At 43.7% G+C, this 26,443-nt stretch overlaps 1 protein-coding gene across 2 annotated transcripts in view; it reads left to right on the top strand.

Annotated features, from left to right (window-relative positions):
- Positions 1 to 13,623, top strand: part of fgd6 (FYVE, RhoGEF and PH domain containing 6) — a 108,545-nt gene extending 94,922 nt beyond the window's left edge. For both annotated transcript variants that reach the window (XM_068004637.1, XM_068004639.1), the window contains 4 exons: positions 773 to 903; positions 3,169 to 3,297; positions 5,619 to 5,770; positions 8,296 to 13,623. In XM_068004637.1, coding sequence (XP_067860738.1) covers positions 773 to 903; positions 3,169 to 3,297; positions 5,619 to 5,770; positions 8,296 to 8,332 — 449 coding nt within the window. In that variant the 3' untranslated portion in view covers positions 8,333 to 13,623. The remainder of the gene's footprint in view (positions 1 to 772; positions 904 to 3,168; positions 3,298 to 5,618; positions 5,771 to 8,295) is intronic.
- Positions 13,624 to 26,443: the final 12,820 nt, after the last annotated feature.

Below are 26,443 nucleotides of genomic sequence, written 5' to 3' on the forward strand. Positions count from 1 at the left end.
TGAGTGCTTTTAAGGATGATTTCACATTCACATTTTGGAGATACTTATTTTCATAAATAAAGCTTGTCTTCCTTTCGTGTGTTTTGAAAGCCGATGTTTTGATTGTCCACAACCAGATCTTGAAATGAGAATGCTTTGCACCAACCAGCTTGGTAGACTTCTGATTAAACATGAACAGTAAAATTGATAGCAATGAAGTTCTGCAAAATATCTCAAAAGTAGCTTCATGAAGACTGAACTCTTTATATTTTTATTAATTTATCCCCCATCTTTCCTAGAGACAGTGACTCAGTGATCCATTCAGTAGAAGCCAGGAGCCTTTTTCTCAAACCTGTAGCTCAAAAAAGGGAAAAGTACACCAGCATCAGAATTTATTTTCTGGTACCTCACCTTAAGTTGCTATTCTTAGTGTTTGAGCTGAGGCAGATAGTGCTGGTCGACTATTTGACCATGGGGAACATCTTGGCAGAGCTCAATCCTGTCTTTACCTAATGCCCACGTACATGCACTTTCCAGCAGGAGTAGCTGAACAGTGTTTAGAAGCAACGCCCTGGCTGATTTTTTTTCTCTGGCTTATGCTACATATGCCCTTATTGCCACCCAACTGAGATCAGCTAAGCACAGACCAGGGACCTGTGACCTTCCTGGTGTATGTGGCTCAGTACAGTACCAGATCACATGCTGAAACCAATTTGGTACTGTAAGAGTTTAAATTAACTTTTTTAAATCTTGTATTCTATTTTACTAATACACGGTTTCCTCTGTTAATTAGAAGTACAGTCATCTAATACAAAGATGCTTTCTCCAACCCACAAATCGTCAAGTGCCCTCACCTCAGTTTTTCATAGCATTCAGCATTCTTCAGGACGGAAGCACAAGAAAATTCCAGCAGCACTGAAAGAAGTAAGTGGGGCACTCGACTTAAACTGATCTTCATCAAATTGTATCCTAGTTGGAACAAATACTAGACACCAACCCAAGTGTAAGCTGCTGTTGCTACACCGCCCTTGCTGGTGCTGTCCTGCCATTGAAGAGAGGGACGCCGCAGTTATACTTCCCAGTCACACTACTATGGAGTAGGTAGTGGCAGGGCTTTGCACATGCACACTTTAATACATGGAAGGGGTGTTACTTATTGTCCCGCACAGTCCTTGAGTGTTCTACTGATTGAGAAAAGCTGATAAGACAGTTGGTTATTTTCAATTGGCAGGAAACAGAATGAATGACTGTCTAAGAGGCTACCCAAGCACTTATGCTTGGCACAATACCAGTTATAATGATGCAAAACTATCTCTTGTAGATGGTCTTGCTTACATGAATATTGGCTGGGATTGCTGTACTACATTTCTGGCACTGGTACCAAAAGTGCAGTGTAGTGGAGCATTACATTACTGCTTTTGTCTACCTGTGCCCTCCAGAGATTTCATTGTGGTCTTTTTAAATGCATTATAAATTATTCTGGTATTCCTGATCAAAGTCTGAATCCAGTTTTCCAATGGAGTATGAACCCTTGTGCAGTTTGTATTGGGTTTCTATGGCAATTCTCAAACCTGCTTGTTTAGTGTAGATCAGCGTGTGCTTTTTTTCCCTCCTCCCACACTTATGCCGATTCCACTCTTGAGTGACCTGCCTCGGATACATAAATGTAAGTCTTTTTCCCCCTTCCCCCTCCTTTCCTGTGGGAAATTTGTAAATCACTTTTAGTAATCTCATCCTGCACTTTGTGGCACAGAATGTTACAGCACCAACACATTGCCCTACCCTGGTTTTTTTAATTGTGGCTTTGAGGGGGAAGGGGAAAAAGTCCAAAAGTGTGATTACAGTTTTGTTAAAGTTGCTATTATGTTTAACTTCCTTGTTTTGTGTCCCGACCATCCCTCTTTAAAGCGTACTAATTATTGTAACAGAAAAAAATTGCATTTGTATAGCATTTTTCATGTCTCTGATAAAAGTCATAAAATTGATTGCTTAAAGTGCAGTGTCTTGTTAAGTAGAAAAATGTAGCAGCTATTTTGCGCATGGCAAGATCCCACAATCAGAAATTGAATGAAATACTGATGATCTGTTTTGTTAGTGTTGATTGTGAGGAATGTCATGCTACATTTTTTTCAAATAGTGCCATAGGATCTTTAACATGCATGTTAACCACTGGAACAGATAGATAGGATGCTGTTTCAATGTCTTACCTGAAAATGTCCCTTCTGAGAGTGCAGCAGTCCCTCAATACTGTACTGGAGTGTCAGCCTAGATTGTGTGCTCAAGTACTGGGAGTGGGCTTAAACTCTCCAAACCTAAGTCAGAGGCAAAAGTGCTATCAATGGAGAGAATCTGACACAAGTTGTATTTTCAATACATTGCAGTAATGGTAATTTCCACCCCCGCCCCCCAAAAAAAAAACATTTTAGGTATCCCAAATAAAGTTTTGAAAATATGAATCCCCAAAGAGATCTGTCCCTTCAGATTGGGAAACTGGCAAAGAAGCACTCAGCTGAGGTTAGCCATGGCTCCTTCAGTGATGGGCTCCATTTCTAAATTTGCTTTCTTTTCTGGATGTTGATTGGGAGCTCTCCCTAACCAAGTGTTGGCTTGTACTTCAACACTGCTGATTTAGAGAAGTATCTACAGCATCCATGGGGACTTGTCTCCAACCAGAGTATTGTGCATGTGAGGCTCGAGGTGCTCGGTTGCTAAATGTCTAATTTGGAACCGGGAAGTGTTCCTGGATTAGGCTTCATTGGGCACAATACATTGGGGGGCTGCCTCTATTGCAGCTCCCCAACCGTAGGACTTGCTCACATGTCACAGAGCAGCTCTTCCTTGTGCTTTTCATCAGTGAACTACTTATGATCAATTTTAATACAAATTGCAGCAGAAAATTATCCATTTTATTGCCATTGATAGTTGTTTGCAACTGGCTTTGCCAGACTGATTCTACAGTATTAGGTTTAAAGAAAATGGAAGAGGAAACAGAACAGAAAGATGGAAAACTGTATATCTAAAATAACAAAAAATTCTGGAAATGTACAGCAGGTCCCTCAGCATCTTTGATAGAACTGGAAACTGAACCGATAAGTGAGTCCCTGCAAAGAACTTAACATAATGAAAGGGGGAGAGGAACAGAAAGTTATCTAGAATCTGCTTTAAAGTACACACCACTGTTTATTTCAGGTATCTGCCAATACTGGAGCCTCATCTATGAGTGGCTACCTTTATAGGTCAAAAGGCAATAAGAAACCATGGAAACGGCTCTGGTTTGTCATTCAGGATAAGGTGCTATATACATATGCTGCCAGTGAGGTAAGGGCTTGTAGAATTATTGTGTAGATAAATGGTTGTTTGTCAATTGAATGTCTGTAACTATAAAACAGGAAATAATGAGAGAATAGAACTATATTTATAGTGCATTGAGTGAAGTTATTGGTTCTTACATTACACAGCAGCATTATCTTGTATTAAGACATTGTTTTACGTGCTTATTTTTTCTACTTTAGGTTTGTAATTAGTCTTTACATAACTAAACCTTTTGCAGTTTTACAGAAATTGATAGGCTATTTGTGTCAATTTCTTACATACCTGAAGTGTGTCTTCTGTATGGTCCAGCAAGCTTACAAACTTGTTGAGAACAATCTCAGGAACCTATGTGTGGTTTGCAATATTTTCTTCACACGAATTTCTGTACTGGAAAAATGGGAAATCCAAGCTTCTCCAATCCTGCTCCCTGTACAGACTCTGAGAGTTGTATTCTAATGGGGGAAGATGAACAGTTTGTTTCTCCTGAGGTGGAATTCTCTTAAGTAACGACTAACAAATTATTTTGTTAACTTCTCTGTGGAGTTTGAAATACATTCACAAATTGGGAAGGACCACAACTGTTTCAGATTGGGTTGTCCAACTCTGTGGCCCCTGAACTCTACCAGTCTGGCCTTCAAAGCAGAGGCACTGCAGTTCTATTTTGTGTTTAGATTTTTTATTTGCTGGTTTGTCCTGATTGAATTTTGTGGGTGTGGATGTTTGGATAGAGCTGTTGCCTCATTAGTGGATAATCTTAAATCAGACTCTTTGGTATCACCAACTTCAGATATGAAAATTAATGCAAATATAAATATTCTCTGTGGCCCCCGCAACTCCATGCGCATACCCATGCGGCCCACAAAGACAAAAGCTTAGGTACCTTGCTGTAGGTAATCTTAACGTTAATTTTATTTGATAGCTATAAACACACAAGGCTTTTGACAAGGTTCCACATGGCAGACTGGTCAGAAAAATAAAAGCTCATTGGATCCAAGGGAAAGTGGCAGGAAGCAAAGGGTAATGGTTGATGGGTGTTTTTGTGACTGGAAGGCTGTTTCCGGTGGGGTTCTGCTGGGCTCAGTACTAGGTCCCTTGCTTTTTGTGGTATGTATCAATGATTTAGACTTAAATGTAGGGGGCATGATTAAGAAGTTTGCAGATGATACAAAAATTAGCTGTGTGGTGGATAGTGAGGAAGAAAGCTGTAAACTGCGGAAAGATATCAATGGACTGGTTGGGTGGGCAAAAAAGTGACAAATGGAATTCAATTGGGAGAAGTGTGAAGTAATGCATTTGGGGAGTGCAAACAAGACAAGGGACTACACAATAAATGGAGGATACTGAGAAGTGTAGAGGAAGTGAGGGACCTTGGAGTGCATGTCCATAGATCCCTGGAGGTGGCAGGACAGGTAGATAAGGTGGTTAAGAAGGCATATGGGATACTTTGTTTCATTAACCGAGACATAGAATATAAGAGCAGGGAGGTTATGTTAGAACTGTATAAAACACTAATAAAAACAAAAAATGCTGGAGAAGCTCAGCAAGTCAGGCAGCATCTGTGGAGAAAGAAACAGAGTTAACGTTTCAGGTCGAAGACCTTTTGACAGAACTGAAAGGTCAGAACTGACGAAAGGTCTTTGACCTGAAATGTTAACTCTGTTTCTTTCTTCACAGATGCTGCCTGACTTGCTGAGCTTCTCCAGCATTTTCTATTTTTATTTCAGATTTCCAGCATCCGCGGTATTTTGCTTTTGTATAAAACACTAGTTAGGCCACAGCTAGATTACTGCATACAGTTCTGGTCTCCACATTACAGGAAAGATGTGATTGCACTAGAGAGGATACAGAGGAGATTTACGAGGATGTTGCCAGGACTGGAGAATTTTAGCTATGAGGAAAGATTGGATAGGCTGGGGTTGTTTTCTTTGGAACAGAGGAGGCTGAAGAGAGATTTAATTGAGGTGTATAAAATTATGAGGGGCCTAGATAGATTGGATAGGGAGGACCTATTTCCCTTAGCAGAGAAGGATTAGAGGGCAGCTGAGGAGAAATGTTTTCACTCAGAGGGTGGCGGGGGTCTGGAACTCACTGTTTGAAAGGGTGGTAGAGGCAGAAACCCTCATCACATATTAAAAGTACTTGGAAATGCACTTGAAGTGCCATAATCTACAAGGCTACGGATCAAGAACTGGAAAGTGGGATTAGGCTGGATAGCTCTTTCTCGGCCTGCACAGACACAATGGGCCGAATGGCCACCTCCTGTGCCATAAATCTCTATGATTCTACAAAGCTTTATCTCTATCGTTAATGTCTTTTTTTAAAAATAGGATGTGGCTGCTTTGGAGAGCCAACCATTGCTTGGATTCACAGTTTCTGAAGTCAAGGATGACCTTTCTGAACCCAAAGTAATTTTTCAGTTGCTTCACAAGAGAACACTGTTCTATGTGTTTAAAGCAGATGATCATCACACTGCCCGGAGGTGAGTTTAAAAAAAAGTCATCATACAGTTGCATACCATCAATGTGAAACTTGCTCCTTTTCCCCTTTGACACACATAAAAAATGAGGCCTGTATACATGGCTTGATACTACAATGGTTCTTTGTATTTATATAAATACTAGTCTATCTTCCGTGACATTGCATATGATGATTGGAGACCAAGTGCAGCCTCCAGGTGAAGTGGGGCTAGAGGGGACCAGGCGCACACATAATTTAAGCACAATTTTAGATTTATATATTCTATCCTTATTTTTATGTAATACTTGGATTTTATATTATTACTAGCCAATCATCCAAGAAATTACACATGTGTGGTGAAGACCAAGTGTAGCCTTCAGGTGAAAGGGGGTTAGGGAGCAGGGGATAATTGAACCAGGATCTGCACATGTAATGCAGTTCCCATTTTAAAGTCATACATATGTTCTTGTACATCTATACACTTTGACACAACTTACAGCAATTTGGGAAACAGAAGTTGGTTGGAGAATAGATGTTTCTCTGCAGTTCAGGCTGAGGAACTGGGAGATACGAAACTGAGGTGCTATAGCACCACCGCTGATGGTCGGGTGTAATTACAGTAGAACAAGTTTTACCCAGGCAGATTCCATTAAAAATGAGGACTTAGGAATTTTCATGGAAAAAGTTAATAGTGCACACAGACATAAGATTTTTAATATATTTTATACAGATAGATATACAGGATGACTGCCTCCATGCAACAAGTGATGGTTAATCGATGAAATATAGAGGCTAGTCAATGGGTGGGTTTGGATTACAGCATTTTAAGTCAGTTAATGGGTTAGATGATGCCATAAATCACTGAAGGTTTAGTTTGTTCATCAAGTGAAACCTAAGATTGAATTATAGTTGATTGTCAACACCCCATCTAATATTTTTTTCACTCTATAGGCCTGTGTGTCTTTTCTGCCACTGCTATCTAACCAAGTGTGATGCTACAAGATGATGAGAGCTCACACAATATTGGGCTATTCTGTGTGGGACTTCTCAAAGTTTTTTCCTTTTTTCTAAGGGTTGGATCAAAGAGGAACTCTGAATCCTCTTTATAATATAAGCCTGGTTCACAGTGCTATCACTGCTCTGATAGAATAATTCCAAAATAATGCTTAAATTCCTAGGTCACAGTTTTACACCCAGTTTGGTAATTGTTGATGCCTACTTAGATTTCCCTGTTCACTCAAGACTATTGCTCTGAGTTATATGATTATCTTTACCAGTGAAATCAGAACCAGTGACCCATTTTCTGTAATTATCTTCCCTGCTGAAGGAAAGTGGGCAAAGAGGGGGGGCAAGGGAAGGAGTTTGAGTGTCTTCATGACAACAGGCCTGGTATGTACCACTGCAGGAGAAGGGGGTTGTCTTTTCCAGATTGAAAATCATTGTTATGGTTTGAGATAGTCAGTAAATATGCCAGCTTGTTTTGGACGCTGCCAGTGCTGATGAAATCTGGTGAATGTGCCTTTTTATAAGACAAAACCTCTGAATTTGTGACGGTGGGAGGAGAGGAGGGCAGGAGATTGCATTTTGGCATAAACATTCAGCCTTGGGACCTTTTCTATATTGAAGGTGGTATATAATTGCAAGTTGTTGAATTTAAGTATATATCAATTAAATTCTGTATGTTCGTAGTGTTATTCCATTGAGTGAATTGGGCTCTGGCTCATTGCACCATTCATCTCCATTTGGCTCATTCTCAAAGTATATTGGAATGAGGATTACATTAAATGCCAAACTTATTAATACAATAGAGTAGGAGTGTTGTATATAGAGGGGAGATTCTCCTGTGTGTGCCTGACAGGAGTAGTGGCCTGTGAGGAGGAAGCTGCCCCTGATTTTCATCTCCTGGGATGTTTGTATGACTTGGGCAGACTTCAGGCACATCCATGGATGATCCATGCGCCTGTGTAACAGGGAGGAACTGTGAGCACAGCTGCAAGCCTCTCAGACCTGTGACTGTACTTCAGGCCACCAAGATGGGGGTCTTCTGGCCCTGAAGTGCCTCCAAATGTCCCGGCAAGCGTTCCAAATAAAACATTATCACTTGCCTGCATACATTGCAACCTGTTCCTGCACCCCCAAAGATGCTCTCTTTTCCCCCATCATCTGGGACTGGGGGCAGGACATTAAGCTGACTTTCAACAGGTGTCCCTTTGGGGTACTCAACAAGCACTAGGAGAGAAAGTTGAGGCAGGGGACATCCCTTCTCACCTCATTAAAATGCCAAAGCTGGGTCTGCTCCTACTACAAATGCAGGCACGGTTACACCTTGTAGAAATGCCTGGGACAGCACAATGGGGACAGAGACCTAATGTAACATGTCTCTACTGATGTTCTACCCTTTCCCCAGGCACAGGGCTGAGGAAAATCACCTTTTTATGTATTTATTTCTACTGTATAATTTCAAAACTGTAGGACACCATTTTGTACATGGAGTTCTGGGTGACACTTGAGTTACAATAATTAACAAATGTTCCAATTTCTCAACAGGTGGGTAGAAGTTTTTCAAGAAGCTACTGTGCTATAACACTCCAACAATGGACAGTTCTATAAGAGGGAAGGACTTCAAGGAACAACTCCATGAAAAATACACTATACTGAGATGCTGGAATGCGTTGTTGACATTTGAAAGAAGACTGAATAGGAATACTTGCAGTCATAGTCACACCCTTATTGTCCTGTTACTAAGGATTCATCTCAGATTGCAGAATGAACTGCAAAGATTCTGTAACAACCCCAAAATTCTTTTCGTGTGCTCTCAGGTGTTGACTTGTCTGAAAAAAGCCCTAAGACGAAAACTTGGCCAATTAGTATCATTTTCCAGTTTGAAGTCCGTATATGGTGACCCCAAAACAAGGACTAATCAAACTTTGTTTTGTCAGTCTGGCTGCTTACTCTGTAGGTAGCCCACCAAAAGGTTTTGTGATTTAAGCTATGATCTATTTCTCGGCTACATTTCTAGATTTTAAAACTGTGAAGGTCACAGATTTATTATTGTGATATAAAGGTCCTCTTTGACTTCTCTGATTTAATCATGTGGGGTAATGGAACTGACATTTGCTATCTCTGAAGATCTCCACATTTAAAAACATGTAGACCAGGAAGGTTAAGTCTGTGCTGATTTAGTTGATTTCATCTGGGGTCAGGAGTGCTACAGTTGGCCTGAGTGCCTCTGTCTAGGAAAGGGAAGAATCGGCTCAGATTCCCATTCTTGATCACTGCCCAGCGACTCGAATAGAAAGTACCCATGCATGGACGCCACATAAAGGCATTGGACTTAAGTGAGATGCCACTCAGTTGAATAGAGGCTGGATTCTTGCAACACCAAAAAATGAACAATTGGTGGTTTACTGGAGGGCTGCCAGTGCTAATGGAGCTATATTCAGCAGGAGCCGGTGCTTGAAAAGAGAGAAGGGGAGAAAACTGGACAAAAAGTTGCTACCTGATTCTTAATGTGTAAACTTTGAGACCCAAAGTAAATATTTTGGTGGCCTGGGACTACTGGAAATATGGACACTCTTAATATTTTGAGTTGGTGTAATATTCATGTTATGAAAAATGAGAAGGAAGTAGCCTTGGATGATTCCAACATTGACTAACTTTCAGTGGAATTGCTATCAGAAGCAGATGATTCTTGTGATTTTCCACATTTATTAGAATGTGCATTTTAAGTCTTTCAAAAAAAACTGTTATGATGAAACAGGGCTGTTAAACGCCACGCCCAATTTTCCAGTATATTTTAACTTTATTCTGTTTTTCTTTATTTAATATTTGGCTTTTGTAAAATATTTGATGATAAAATAGTTCAGTAAGGATTTATACATGCAGGCATGAGTTAGATTTATGTATTTATTTAACTATTATCATGAGCACCTATGGTTCTTTGTGGAGCCACAACAGACATCATGTAGAAGTGCAAATTAATGTAAAATACACTTGTTCTTAACTTTTCCAATCATGACTTTTTATAAATGTATGGAAAGTAGAATATAAATCAGCATTTAGGATAAGCATGGTCTGATGAATCTAAATACAGGGACACTGCTTTTCACACCAAGTTAGATTCCGTTTGATGGGTGCAGGAATTGAGTCTTCAAACATTTTCCCTTGTTTTAACTGTGTACAAAATGCTGCTGATGTACTTACTGATGATGGTCACCCTGTCTTCCAAATGACTAGATTTGAAATTGCTTAATTCCAATTTCATAAGAATCTACTCGTGTAGAAAATCAAGACCTATGAGTTGAGACCAAGAAAAGCTTTGTGCAGTTCTGGAAAGTTTGAACTTCAGTGAAATAGTAAATATCAACTTCTTTAAATTGCCATCCTTCCATCAAGAGTTGTATGTGTTGAGAGGCACAGGTCTATTAGTGCACTCTGTCACAGGCTAGGAAGCCCCAGTCCACATGCCCAGATGCCTTTCGTATCTGCTTACTCCAAATAGTGAGCTGTTAAAATTAGCTGGATAGAGAAGTTAGGAAAATAAAATGCATATTTAACTACATCACAACATTGATATAGATGAGTACGGCCATTTGGCCCATCCCAATCTCATCAGCCAGAAAAAGCCTGCAGACGTCCATCACAGCGCACATCTGTTCCAGGGGTCAGGTTGGCTCAGTGGTAACACTCTTGCCCCTGAGTCAGAAGGTCGAGGCTTCAAGTCCTATTCCAGAGACTTGTGCACATAATCTAGGTTGACACTTCACTACAGTGTTGAAGGAGTGCTGCCTTGATGGAGGTGCCATCTTTTGGTTAAGGCATTAAGTTGAAGCTCCTTCTGACTATTCAGATGGATGTAAAAAAAAATTTCATGGCACTGTTTTGAAGAAGACCTGGTCAATACTGCTCCCTCAAACACCAACACTAAAAAAACAAATTAACTAGTCGTTCATCTCATTTGCTGTTCGTGGGACCTTGTGTGCGAATTGGATGTCACATTTGCCTAGGAAACAACTTTGACATCAGTAGCTGAGGATATGATAAAGCACGATACAAATGCAAGTTGTTCTTAAAATAATTCCAGGGTATTTGCCTTGACTACCTTGCCTAGAAGCCCATTCCATGTGTTGATCACTCTGTAAAGAAGAACTTCCTAATATCAGTTATAAATTTGCCTTTTACGAGTTTGAACCTGTGTCCACTACAGTCAGAATTTAGTTTTAATCTACCTTTTCTACACTTTGTTTTTGATTATGCCTCTGTGAAGTGCCTTGGGACATTTTTCTACATTAAAGGTGTTCTATAAATGCAAGTTGTTGTTTACTATCTTACATAGTTCTATAAGGTCACCTCTCTGTCATCTCCTTTCAAGCTGAAAATCCAAGGTTTCTCCCGTATTCCCTCATAACTGCTACTAAGGATCAGTGTTTTCTAAACTGTCTCCAGAGCTTGAATGTTTCCCTGAGTCTCCAACCAAAATTGGATGCAGTATTTATGATCAGGATTGACCACAGCACTATGCTGTTTTTTGGCTATATGGTTCAGCATTCCATTTGTTTTATTGATCCTTCATATTTTTTTTGGACATATTCATAGAATCATACAGCACAGAAGGAAGTCATTCAGCCCATCATGTCTGTGCCGGCTCTTTGAAAGAGCTGTCCAATTTGTCCCACTCCCCTGCTCATTCCCCATTGCCTTGCAAATTTTTCCTTTTTAAGTATCCAATTCCCTTTTGAAAGTTGCTATTGAATCTGCTTCCACCATCCTTTCAGGCAGTGCATTCCAGATCATAACGACTCGCTGCATAAAAAAAAATTCTCATTTCCCGCCTCTGGATCTTTTGGCAATTATCTTAAATCGGTGTCCTCTGGTTGTGAACCCTCCTGCCAGTGGAAACTATCTACTCGGTCAAAACCCCTCTATTAAATCTCCCCTTAACCGTCTTTGCTCTAAAGAGAAAAAATCCAGCTTCTCTTTAGTTTCTGAACTGAAGTCCCTCATCCCTGGTGGTATTCTGGTAAATCATCTCTGCACCCTTTCCAAGGCCTTGACAGCCTTCCTAAAGTGTGGTGCCCAGAATTGGACACAATACTCCAGCTTGAGGCCTAACCAGTGATTTATAAAGGTTTACTATAACTTCCTTGCTTTTATACTCTATGCCTCTATTTACGAAGGCAAGGATTCCATATGATCTTTTGACAGCCTTAACAACTTGTCGTACCGCCTTCAAAGATTTGTATATGTGAACCCCCAGGTGTCTCTGTTCCTGCACCCAGGGATGAGGGACTTTAATTACGTGGATGAACTGGAGAAGCTGGTGGTGTTCTCCTTGGAACAGAGACGGTTGTGAGGAGATTTGATAGAGGTATTCAAAATCAGAAGGGTCTAGACAAAGTAGATAGAGAGAAACTGTTCCCATTGGCGGAAGGGTCAAGAACGGAGGACACAGATTTAAGGTGATTGGCAAAAGAACCAAAGGTGACATGAGGAAAAACTTTTTTACACAGCGAGTGGTCAGGACCTGGAATGCACTGCCCGAGGGGGTGGTGGAGGCAGATTCAATCATGGCCTTCAAAAGGGAACTGGATCAGTACTTGAAAGGAAAAAAAAATTGCAGGGTTACGGGGATAGAGCGGGGGAGTGGGACCAGCTGGATTGCTCTTGCATAGAGCCGGTGCGGACTCGATGGGCTGAATGGCCTCCTTCCGTGCTGTAACTTTTCTAAGATTCTAAGTTGTACCATTTAGTTTATATTGCTTCTCCTCATTTTTCCTTCCAAAATGTTGAGTGCAGAGCCCACTAAAACCCCCCTAAATCTTTTTCATCCTTGGCTATTTTGACAGGAGGGTAATTACACCAGTTGTAATACTTAATGGGCAACTAACTGCCTGATTGACAACTAGTGGTAAATAACAATTGCTTTGCCACAGTACAGAACAAAATGAAACTCTTTTTAAAAAAAAAATCACCTGTCACCTGCTAACTGTTTGTAAAATACAGTGCATCTTGCCTGTAAAAAGTTCCAGTCTGAAGACACAACCACATCCTTGTTAAGGCAGTGAGTATCAAACAGATGAAACAAATCTTTGCCTTTTTTGCTCATTTTCCCTGTGCTTTCCTAACCATAGTGACTCATTCTGTGGTACAGTTCAATAGGGTGTGTTGTGAGCACAGGCATTGAGTGTTGGGGCTGTTTGGCCATTCTAGCCATGGCCAGCTCGGTCCTTATCTGGTGCCCACCCATTAATAGTTCCAGTAGTGGTCCTGGATAGTATGTAGGGACGGTAACCCTATCTTTAATTTTCTTTCTTCCCTACCAACTTTGGCTGAGATTGGCTGACTCACCACAGACCAGGGATTAAACTTGGTATCTTATTGATCTTTATCTCAGTAACAAACATATCCACGGAAGGGTAGGTGGCCAGATTTTTCATGTTTCTAATATCAGAATTGTAGAGCCATCTTACATAGTATAAAGATAGCTCCTGCAATTTCATAAACTGTGGATCAGTCTTGTCATTTGAAGTTCAATGACACTGACGCATGCAACTCAGCAAAACTGAAGGACACTAAGATTTGATTTGTGCAGACATTTGATTTATTGACTTGTGGATTGATAGGTTTCTGTTGAAAAGCATAGTGCATATTGTACTGTCAGCCAAAGTGAGAGTGACAATACAAGTATATATTCAGTCTTTTAAAAACAGCATTTCAGGTTGGGTATTTCCACAGAAGGGCCTTCGTTTATTGTTCTACATAAACCACAGTACAAGTGCCATATGCTGCTTCAATATTGATGTTCTAATTATCTCTATACACTCATGCGAATGTAAAACTGGGACCAATATTAAATATATTATTGGATAAAATAAATGTCGACTAGCCCTTTCACTTCTAGAACCTGGGTTTGAATCCAGCCCAAAGTGATGGAATGAAAATCTCCCCTTTCTGCCATTAGTAAAAGCCCCAAGTAAAATGAATTTTACGAGCAAAGAACTACCCACAAATTGGCAATTCACTCGGGGCATAAGGATGGCTGAAGGAAGAAACTGGTGAAGTAGAGGATGCTCTTCTCAAGGGGCTAAGGCACCTTGCTTGCCCAAACCTGTGCTGCCCACATCCTATCCTGCATTAACTCTTGCTCATCTGTCACCCATGTCCTGGCTGACCTTTGTTGATTGCTCCATCTCCCCAAAACATTGACGTCAAAATCCTCATCATTGTTGACAAATTCTCCGTGACCGTCCCACCCCTGGAACCACCACCTGCCCTACCTTCTATCCGGCACCCTCTACTCTTACAGGAGTGGCCGGCTATACATCCCTCACCCTCTTCACCATTGGTGGAAGAACCTTCAGCATGCCGAGCCCTGCTGTCTGGAACACTCTCCCTAAACCTCTCCCCTTTGCTACCTCCCCCCCGCATCTTTAAAAGTGTACCTCTTTGACCTTGCCTTCAGTCGCCTCTTCTCCAAAAACCTACTTGGTGTCAGTTTCCCCCCTATAAAAGATCCCATGGTACTATTTCAAAGAAGAGTAGGGGAGTTCTCCCCGGTGTCCTGGTCAATATTTATCCCTCAACCAACATCACTAAAACATTATCTGGTCATTTATCTCACTGCTGTTTGTGGGACCTTGCTGTGTGCAAATTGGCTGCTGCATTTCCTATATTACAACAGCAACTATGCTTCAAAAGTAATTCATTGACTGTAAAGCACTTTGGGAAGTCCTGAGGTGAAAGGCGCTATATAAGTGCAAGTCTTCCTTTCCCCCCACTTTTTGTGAAGACCATTAGGCAGTTTTTGAAACATTAAAGGTGCTATATATGTGCATGTTGTTATCATCCCTGCTGTTTTTTGGACAGGTTAAATTCAGTCTCCGTTTGACCTTGCAGTCCTTGATGCTGACTCTGTGTGCTCAAAATAGAAGAAATGTTCTATTATTGAACACTTAAACCCTAAACCTAATGGACACAAAAGATTAGGTTGAAACATTTGGTGGTATTGACATTTGACAATTTATAAAATACACTGGTCAAAGGTCATATTTAAGGGCTTCTGTTTTATACTGCTCCCATTCCTATAGATCCCAGTTTATATGTGAATGTGAATGCTACAAAGAAAAAGTATAGAAACAAGTATCGTTGCCTTTGTACTCTCACCTGTGCCCACAGTGGAATTTCACTGGAGTTATACTATAATATTTATAACCTTCCATCCATGAAACCCCTCATACACAAGTGCAGCTGCAGAACTGTGCTACAAAATAGAATCATAGAATCTTACAGCACAAAATGAGGCCACAGGGCTCATCGTGCCTGTGCCGGCTCTTTAAAAGAGCTAACCAATTGTCCCAATCCCCTGCTGTTTCCCCATTGCCCTGCAAATGTTTGCTTTTCAAGTATTTATTCAATTCTTCTTTGAAAGTTACTATTGAATCTGCTTCCACCATCCTTTCAATTGTAAACAATTTTACAACACCAAGTTATAGTCCAACAATTTTATTTGAAATTCACAAGCTTTCGGAGGCTTCCTCCTTCCTCAGGTGAATGTTGTGGAAATGAAATCCTCAAACCCTTCTCATTTATAAATCACAGAACAATACCTGGTGATTACAGATAGTCTTTCCAACTGCCCGTTGCCAAGGCAATCACAGTGTGCAGACAGAGAGGTGTTACCGACAAGGCCAACGAATATACAGACACCCAAAAAAAGAGAGAGAGAGAGGCAGAAACATAGAAACATCCGGAAGGAAGAGAAAGACAGCAAATGACCCGTTATATTAAAAACAGATAACATTTGTTCGCTGGTGGGGTTACGTGTTGCGTGACATGAACCCAAGATCCCGGTTGAGGCCGTCCTCATGGGTGCGGAACTTGGCTATCAATTTCTGCTCGACGATTTTGCGTTGTCGTGTGTCTCGAAGGCCGCCTTGGAGTACGCTTACCCGAAGGTCGGTGGTTGAATGTCCTTGACTGCTGAAGTGTTCCCCTGTCTGGCAATTGTTGCACGGTGTCCGTTCATCCGTTGTCACAGCGTCTGCATGGTCTCGCCAATGTAACATGCTCTGGGGCATCCTTTCCTGCAACGTATGAGGTAGACAACGTTGGCCGAGTCACAGGAGTATGAACCATGCACCTGGTGGGTGGTGTCCTCTCGTGTGATGGTGGTATCTGTGTTGATGATCTGGCATGTCTTGCAGAGGTTACCGTGGCAGGGTTGTGTGGTGTCGTGGACGCTGTTCTCCTGAAAGCTGGGTAATTTGCTGCGAGCGATGGTCTGTTTGAGGTTGGGTGGCTGTTTGAAGGCGAGTAGTGGAGGTGTGGGGATGGCCATAGTGAGGTGTTCGTCGATAATGATGACATGTTGAAGGCTGCGGAGATAACATCAACAAGTTCCATCCCACCATTAAGCTCACCATGGACTACTCCTCAGAATCAGTTTCTTCCTTGGACACACGAATCTCCATCAAAGACGGGCACCTTAGCACCTCACTCTACCGCAAGCCCACGGACAACCTCACGATGCTCCACTTTTCCAGCTTCCACCCTAACCATGTCAAAGAGGCCATCCCCTATGGACAGGCCCTGCGAATACACAGGGTCTGCTCAGACGAGGAGGAACGCGATGGACACCTACAGACGCTGAAAGACGCCCTAGTAAGAACGGGATATGACACTCGACTCATCGATCGACAGTTCCGACGGGCCACAGCGAAAAATCGCATAGACCTCCTCAGAAGACTAACATGGGACGTAACCAACAGAGTACCCTTCGTCGTCCAGTACTTCCCCGGAGCGGAGAAACTACGCCATGTTCTCCGCAGTCTTCAACATGTCATCAATGATGACGAACACCTCGCTATGGCCATCCCCACACCTCCACTACTCGCCTTTAAACAGCCACCCAACCTCAAACAGACCATCGTTCGCAGCAAATTACCCAGCTTTCAAGAGAACAGCGTCCACGACACCACACAACCCTGCCACGGTAACCTCTGCAAGACATGCCAGATCATCGACACAGATACCACCATCACACGAGAGGACACCACCCACCAGGTGCATGGTTCATACTCCTGTGACTCGGCCAACGCTGTCACCTCATACGTTGCAGGAAAGGATGCCCCAGGGCATGGTACATTGGCGAGACCATGCAGACGCTGCGACAACGGATGAACGGACACCGTGCAACAATCGCCAGACAGGAGGGTTCCCTCCCAGTCGGGGAACACTTCAGCAGTCAAGGACATTCAGCCACCGACCTTCGGGTAAGCATACTCCAAGGCGGCCTTCGAGACACACGACAACGCAAAATCGTCGAGCAGAAATTGATAGCCAAGTTCCGCACCCATGAGGACGGCCTCAACCGGGATCTTGGGTTCATGTCACGCTACACGTAACTCCACCAGCGAACAAATGTTATCTGTTTTTAATATAACGGGTCATTTGCTGTCTTTCTCTTCCTTCCGGATGTTTCTATGTTTCTGCCTCTCTCTCTGTTTTTTTTTGGGTGTCTGTATATTCGGTGGCCTTGTAGGTAACACCTCTCTGTCTGCACACTGTGATTGCCTTGGCAACGGGCAGTTGGAAAGACTATCTGTAATCACCAGGTATTGTTCTGTGATTTATAAATGCTAAGGGTTTGAGGATTTCATTTCCACAACATTCACCTGAGGAAGGAGGAAGCCTCCGAAAGCTTGTGAATTTCAAATAAAATTGTTGGACTATAACTTGGTGTTGTAAAATTGGTTGCAATTGTCAACCCCAGTCCATCACCAGCATCTCCACATCATGACCATCCTTTCAGGCAGTGCATTCCAGACCATAACAACTCGCTGAGTAAAAAAAATTCTCCTCTTCTCCCCTCTGGTTCTTTTACCAATTATCTTAAATCTGGGACCTCTGGTTACTGGCCCATCTGCAGTGGAAACAGTTTCTCTCTATGTACTCTATCAAAAACCCTCAAAATTTTGAACACCTATTAAATCTCCCCTTAACTTTCTCTGCTGTATAGAGAACAATCCCAGCTTGTCTAATCTCTCCACATAACTGAAGTTTCTCATCTTTAGTACCATTCCAGTAAATCTCCTCTGCACTGTCTCTAAGGCCTTGACATCCTTCCTAAAGTGTGATGCCCAGAATTGGACACAATACTCCAGCTGAGGCCTGACCAGTGATAAAGGTTTGCTGACCTCCCTCCTTCTAAGGTTCACAACGACACACTTCGAGTAAGTACAAAACACTTGATAGTGGAGTATACGGAACAGACTTTATTCATATACAGTACAGGTGATCAATCTATACAGTACACAGGAGTAGCTTTGGGTTCCTCTCTCTTTTGAGCTCTCCCAACTAACTCTGGAAAACCCACCCTTATACACCTCAGTTTGCCTACTTCAAAGTGATGTCTCACAAAGAAGAACTCAAGATTTATCTGTTCTTGGATTCTTTCAGGAACAGCTTATTTATGTAAACAGTCTTAGTTGCTTACTTCAAAGGTACATTCCATAATCAAAACTTCCTGATCTATCTGTTCTCAGAACCTCTCAAAAACAGTTTATTTACAGCTCATTTACTTAATATCCACTCTATACCATGGTTAATTGATCCCTCTGTCTATGTTTATTACACCAGAACTAAAGTTCTATATTAATCTCTCATCCCAGCCACTATCTCTTTGCACAGGCATCCCTTGTAGATCGTTATCAGACCTTTGAAGCAGGCCATATAATCCATCCTTTCTTCTCCCAGAAACTCTGCTGGTTTCTTATTTATCTTAGAAAGCCTGTTGCTCCATGACGAGTTGTAGTTATACAGGCTAGTTCGATTATTAACTCTTAACTCACCAACAAGGTTTAGCATAACTTCCTTACTTTTGTATTCTCTGCCTCTATTTATAAAGCCCAGGATCCCGTATGCTTTTTTAACAGTTTTATCAACTTGTCCTGTCTCCTACTAAGGTTTGTGTATGTGAACCCACAGGTCTCTCTGTTCCTGCACCTACTTTAAAATTGTACCATTTATAAAACCAGCTCAACCTAAAATACAGCAATAACAGTTTGATAATCCACAACCATCCTAATCCATAAGAACATAAGAAATAGGAGCAGGAGTAGGCTATACAGCCCCTCAAGCCTGCTCTGCCATTCAATCAGATCCACACACCATCCAATGTGTTGTGTGTCACTACCACCGTACTAAATGGGATAGATTCAGAACAGATCGAGCAGCTCAAAACTGGGCATCCATGAGGCGCTGTGGGCCATCAGCAGCAGATTTGTATTCCAGCACAATCTGTAACCTCATGGCCTGGCATATTCCTCACTCTATCATGACCAACAAGCCAGGGGATCAACCCTGGTTCAATGAGGAGTGTAGAAGAGCATGCCAGGAGCAGCACCAGGCGTACCGAAAAATGAGGTGCCAACCTGGTGAAGCTACAACTCAGGACTACTTACGTGCTAAACAGCGGAAGCAACATGCTATAGACAGAGCTAAGCGATTCCACAACCAACGGATCAGATCAAAGCTCTGCAGTCCTGCCACATCCAGTCGTGAATGGTGGTGGACAATTAAACAACTAACGGGAGGAGAAGGCTCTGCAAACATCCCCATCCTCAATGATGGCGGAGTCCAGCACGTGAGTGCAAAAGACAAGGCTGAAGCGTTTGCAACCATCTTCAGCCAGAAGGGCCGAGTGGATGATCCATCTCGGCCTCCTCCTGATATCCCCACCATCACAGAAGCCAGTCTTCAGCCAATTCGATTCACTCCACGTGATATCAAGAAACGGCTGAGTGCACTGGATACAGTAAAGGCTATGGGCCCCGACAACATCCCAGCTGTAGTGCTGAAGACTTGTGCTCCAGAACTAGCTGCGCCTCTAGCCAAGCTGTTCCAGTACAGCTACAACACTGGCATCTACCCGACAATGTGGAAAATTGCCTAGGTCTGTCCTGTCCACAAAAAGCAGGACAAATCCAATCCGGCTAATTACCGCCCCATCAGTCTACTCTCAATCATCAGCAAAGTGATGGAAGGTGTCGTCGACAGTGCTATCAAGCGGCACTTACTCACCAATAACCAGCTCACCGATGCTCAGTTTGGGTTCCGCCAGGACCACTCGGCTCCAGACCTCATTACAGCCTTGGTCCAAACATGGACAAAAGAGCTGAATTCCAGAGGTGAGGTGAGAGTGACTGCCCTTGACATCAAGGCAGCATTTGATCGAGTGTGGCGCCAAGGAGCCCTAGTAAAATTGAAGTCAATGGGAATCAGGGGGAAAACTCTCCAGTGGCTGGAGTCATACCTAGCACAAAGGAAGATGGTAGTAGTTGTTGGAGGCCAATCATCTCAGCCCCAGGACATTGCTGCAGGAGTTCCTCAAGGCAGTGTCCTAGGCCCAACCATCTTCAGCTGCTTCATCAATGACCTTCCCTCCATCATAAGGTCAGAAATGGGGATGTTCGCTGATGATTGCACAGTGTTCAGTTCCATTCGCAACCCCTCAAATATTGAAGCAGTCCGAGCCCGCATGCAGCAAGACCTGGACAACATCCAGGCTTGGGCTGATAAGTGGCAAGTAACATTCGCGCCAGATAAATGCCAGGCAATGACCATCTCCAACAAGAGAGACTCTAAGCACCTCCCCTTGACATTCAACGGCATTACCATCGCCGAATCCCCCACCATCAACATCCTGGGGGTCACCATTGACCAGAAACTTAACTGGACCAGCCATATAAATACTGTGGCTACGAGAGCAGGTCAGAGGCTGGGTATTCTGCGGCGAGTGACTCACCTCCTGACTCCCCAAAGCTTTTCCACCAACTACAAGGCACAAGTCAGGAGTGTGATGGAATACTCTCCACTTGCTTGGATGAGTGCAGCTCCAACAACACTCAAGAAGTTCGACACCATCCAAGATAAAGCAGCCCGCTTGATTGGCACCCCATCCACCATCCTAAACATTCACTCCCTTCACCACCGGCGCACTGTGGCTGCAGTGTGCACCATCCACAGGATGCACTGCAGCAACTCACCAAGGCTTCTACGACAGCACCTCCCAAAACCGTGACCTCTACCACCTAGAAGGACAAGAGCAGCAGGCACATGGGAACAACACCACCTGCACGTTCCCCTCCAAGTCACACACCATCCCGACTTGGAAATATATCGCCGTTCCTTCATCGTCGCTGGGTCAAAATCCTGGAACTCCCTTCCTAACAGCACTGTGGGAGAACCGTCACCACACGGACTGCAGCGGTTCAAGAAGGCGGCTCACCACCACCTTCTCAAGGGCAATTAGGGATGGGCAATAAATGCCGGCCTCGCCAGCGATGCCCACATCCCATGAACGAATAAAAAAGAAAGATCATGGCTGATCTTCAACCTCAACTTCACTTTCCTGCCAATCCCCATATCCCTTGATTCCCCTAGAGTTCAAAAATCTATCTATCTCAGCCTTGAATATACTCAATGATTCAACATCCACAGCCATCTGGGGTAGAGAATTCCAAAGATTCACAACCCTCTGCGTGAAGAAATTCCTCCTCATCTCAGTCTTAAATGGCCGACCCTTATCCTGTGATTATGCCCCCTAGTTCTAGACTGTCCAGCCAAGGGAAACAACCTCTCAGCATCTACCCTGTCAAGCCCCCTCAGAATCTTTTATGTTTCAATTAGATCACCTCTCATTCTTCTAAACTTCAGAAAGTATAGGCCTATTCTACTCAACCTCTCCTCATAGGACAACCCTCTCATCCCAGGAAACAACCTAGTGAACCTTTGTTGCACCGCCTCGAAGGAAAGTATATCCTTCCTTAAAATTGTACCATTTATAAAACCAGCTCAGAACCATTAAATAATAGTTCTGTCATATGTTCATAAGGAGACCAAAACTGTACGCAGTACTCCAGGTGAGGTCTCACCAAAACCCTGTACAATTGTAGTAAGACTTCCTTACTCTTGTACTCCAACCCCCTCACAATAAAGGCCAACATGCCATTTGCTTTCCTAATTGCCCGCTGTTCCTGCATGTTAACTTTCTGTGTTTCTTGTACCAGGACACCCAAGTCTCTCTGGGCACCAACATTTAATAGTTTCTCACCACTTAAAAAATATTCTGTTTTTCTATTCTTCCTACCAAAGTGAATAACCTCACATTATACCCCATCTGCCATCTTTTTGCCCGCTCACTTAACCTGTCTATATCCCATTGAAGACTCTTGACCTCCTCACAGCTTACTTTCCCAACTAGCTTCGTATCATCAGCAAACTTGGATACATTACACTCGGTCCCTTCATCTAAGTCATTATTATAGATTGTAAATAGCTGAGACCCAAGCACCGATCCTTGTGGCACCCCACTAGGTACAGCCTGCCAACCTGAGAATGACTCATTTATCCCTACTCTCTGTTTTCTGTCCTTTAACCAATCCTCTATCCATGCTAATATATTACCCCCAACCCCATGAACCCTTATCTTATGTAACAACCTTTTATGTGGCACCTTATCGAATCCAGTGAACAACTGCTAAATGCCGAAAAAAGTTCTGTTCACATGTCTTCCTGTCATTGTTTTGGTCACTCTCTGGGAGGAAGTGGTTTTACATGTGCTGAATGAAATTGTTTAGACTGCACTGAACCGAAAGTGGTATTGTAAATGAGAATGGAGGTGGCAGAGCTGAAACTCTTTGTACATTGTTGTATGCATATTGTATGTCACTTACAATTATTTTGCACAGATTAAAATTCCTACCTGATGAATTGCTTGTTTTAGTTATATTAATTCCTTAAAAATAATCATGAACAGTTGCATTGAAATCTATTTCCTTGTATTGTTGGGTTACACTTACAACATTTGGGCCAGATCTAGTCAATGGACTGAATCTGTAATGAAAGAAAGATAAAACTTGCATTTATATAGCACCTTTCACACCCTCAGGACATCCCAAAGTGCTTTACAGCAAATGAAATACTTTTTCACTATTGTAATGTAGGAAACACAGCAGCCAATTCGCACACAGCAAGGTCCCACAAACAGCAATGTGATAAATAACCAGATAATCTGTTCTAGTGATGTTGGTTGAGGGATAAATATTGGCCAGGACACCGGGGAGAGCTCCCATGCTTGTTTTTGAATCGTGCCGTGGGATCTTTTACCTCCACCTGAGACGGCAAACAGGGCCTCAGTTTAACGTCTCATCCAAAAGATAGCACCTCCCACAGTGCAGCACTCCCTTAGTCCTGTACAGAAGTGTCTCAAGTCTCTGGAGTGGGACTTGAACCCATGCCTATCAGGCTCAGAGGTGAGAGTGCTACCACTGAGCCATTGATTAATCTTTTTGGATGCTGACCAATCTGCAATCCATTTCTAGCCTTTTCCTATTTTTATTTCTTGTGTTTATAGAACATGTATTTGTGTGCGATATTACACATGTTTCCCATTTGGGTGTTTGTGTGTGGGAGGGGGTGAACAGAATAACCTGTGTGCGTGCTGAGACCAATAGAATCTATATACAACACCTACATGATAAGTATTGTGCTTACAAGTTTGATAGAAAGATTTTAGATTTTTTTTCACTTGGTATCATTTTAATGGAAGTATTATAAAGCACAGAGATTACTGCAATATTAACCATTCCTGTGCACAGCAACACAATTTTAAAATCCCACAAGCGAGGGTTAAAATTAGAAATCAGGAGTGAGTACAGTGCCTCATGGTGTGTTTTCCCTGTGAAATTCAGATAAATTAGCTGTGGGTCGCACAGAAAAACAGTTCACTGGGGGGCATAATCTTAAAATTAGAGCTAGGCGGGAAGCACTTTTTCACACAAAGGGGAGTGGAAATCTGGAACTCTCCCCCCGCAAAACGCTGTGGATGCTGGGGGTCAGTGAAACTTTCAAGACTGAGACTGATAGATTTTTGTTGGGTAAGGGTATGAAGGGATATGGAGCAAAGGCGGGTAAATGAAGTTGAGCTACAGATCAGCCATGATCTGATAGAACCAAGGGCTTACTCCTGTTCCTATGATCCTTTAGAAAATAAAACGGGAAAGGTCACTATAATATCTAAAGATTTGTATTACTCGACGTCGTCATTAGTTGATTTGCTCTTTTTTTTTTGATTTGAGACTAAACGCCTCTTTTCACAGTGAAAACCCCCTCCCTGATTCCCAACCCACTCAGCAACTATGACTGAGGGTGATCTGCTCATAGACCTCCTCTGTGAATTAACCTCCATGGGACGGCTCTTTGTGTAGGAAGTTGGCATCTGTTTGGCCCAGCAGTCATCAAACCTTCTCCCCTATATTTTGTGGGCCCATACTTTGACGTTTATGATGTCTGCCCTCTCAGGTGGACCCATGACACTCTTTCGAAGAAGAGCAGGGGAGTTCTCCCCGGTGTCCTGGCCAATACTTACTCCTCAGCCAACATCTAAAAACAGATTATCTGGTCATTATCACATTGCTGTTTGTGGGACCTTGCTGTGCACAAATTGGCTGCTGTTTTTCCTACATTGCAACAGTGACTACCCTTCAAAAGTATCTAAAGGGCTTTGGGATGTCCCGAGGTTGTGAAAGGTGTGATATTATTGCAAGTCTTTTCTCTATAACAGCTATCCTTTTCTCACCCAACACACACACTAATACACACTTTCAACAGGGCTCACTGGAGATTGATCATAGAATTACATAGAATTTACAGCACAGAAACAGGCCATTCGGCCCAACAGGTCCATGCTGGTGTTTATGCTCCACATGAGCCTCCTCCCTCCCTACTTTATCTAACCCTATCAGCATATCCTATTCCTTTCTCCCTCATATGTTTATCTAGCTTCCTCTTAAATCTATCTGTGCTAATCACCTCAATTACTCCTTGTGGTAGCGAGTTCCACATTCTCACCACTCTTTAGGTAAAGACGTTTCTCCTGAATTCCCTATTTAATTTATTGGTGACTATCTTATATTTATGGCCCCTAGTTTTGGTCTCCCCCGCAAGTGGAAACATCTCCACATCTCTTGGTCTGTAACCTACAAGGCTACGGACCAAGAGCTGGAAAGTGGGATTAGGCTGGATAGCTCTTTTTCGGCCGGCACAGACACAATGGGCCGAATGGCCTCCTTCTGTGCCATAAATTTCTATGATTCTATCTACCCTATCAAACCCCTTCATAATTTTAAAGACCTCTATCAGGTCACCCCTCAGCCTTCTCTTTTCTAGAGAAAAGACCCCCAGCCTGTTCAGTCTTTCCTGATAGTTATAACCTCTCAGTTCTGGTATCATCCTCGTAAATCTTTTTTGCACTTTCTCCAATGCCTCTATATCCTTTTTATAATATGGAGACCAGAACTGTTCACAATATCCATGTATCTAACCAAGGTTCTATACAGTTTTAAGTTAACTTCTCTGCTTTTCATTTCTATTCCTCTTGCAATGAATCCCAGTGCTTGGTTTGCCATTTTTAGTGATTTGTGTATCTATAACCCAAGATCCCTTTGCTCCTCTACCCCATTTAGACTCCTATTTTCCAAGGAATATGTGGCCTGTATTAAACCCAACACTATTTTGGCTGATCCTTTTTTCATATTTTCTTCTCAAAGTCAGCTGTGAGCCCTCATATTAATGTCTTGTCCATGTAGCTACACTCAATTCAACAGAAGCTACGTGGCCATGAATGTGTAATTAAGCCTTAGAAATGGGGCTTTTCCAATACACAATGTAGCCGGGCCTGGATTTTCCAGGGGGGTGGGGTGTTGGGGGCTGAAGTTCCAATCCTGGGGTAATCTGAATGCAGGCGATGGGCTCTCCAGCCTTGGCTGTGGTCTGGCACCCAGACTGGGGGGAGCAGGGACTGGGAGAGCAGGGACTGGGAGAGCAGGGGCTGGGGGGAGCAGGGGCTGGGGGGAGCAGGGACTGGGGAGAGCAGGGGCTGGGGGGAGCAGGGATTGGGGGGAGCAGGGGCTGGGGGGAGCAGGGGATGGGGGAGCAGGGGCTGGGGGGAGCAGGGACTGGGGAGAGCAGGGGCTGGGGGGAGCAGGGATTGGGGGGAGCAGGGGCTGGGGGGAGCAGGGGATGGGGGAGCAGGGGCTGGGGGGAGCAGGGATTGGGGGAGCAGGGATTGGGGGGAGCAGGCACTGGGGGGAGCAGGGACTGGGGAGAGCAGGGGCTGGGGGGAGCAGGGGATGGGGGGAGCAGGGATTGGGGGGAGCAGGGATTGGGGGGAGCAGGGGCTGGGGGAGCAGGGACTGGGGGGAGCAGGGGATGGGGGGGAGCAGGGATTGGGGGAGCAGGGGCTGGGGGGAGCAGGGGATGGGGGGAGCAGGGATTGGGGGAGCAGGGATTGGGGGAGCAGGGATTGGGGGAGCAGGGATTGGGGGAGCAGGGGCTGGGGGGAGCAGGGACTGGGGGGAGCAGGGACTGGGGGGAGCAGGGACTGGGGGGAGCAGGGACTGGGGGGAGCAGGGGATGGCGGGAGCAGGCACTGGGGGGAGGAGGCACTGGGGGAGCAGGGGCTGGGGGGAGCAGGCACTGGGGGGAGGAGGCACTGGGGAGAGCAGGGGCTGGGGGGAGCAGGCACTGGGGGGAGGAGGCACTGGGGGGAGCAGGGACTGGGGGGAGCAGGCACTGGGGGGAGGAGGCACTGGGGGGAGCAGGGACTGGGGGGAGCAGGCACTGGGGGGAGGAGGCA

The sequence above is a fragment of the Heptranchias perlo genome, chromosome 24 (assembly GCF_035084215.1).
Source record: "Heptranchias perlo isolate sHepPer1 chromosome 24, sHepPer1.hap1, whole genome shotgun sequence".
Classification (NCBI taxonomy): domain Eukaryota; kingdom Metazoa; phylum Chordata; class Chondrichthyes; order Hexanchiformes; family Hexanchidae; genus Heptranchias; species Heptranchias perlo.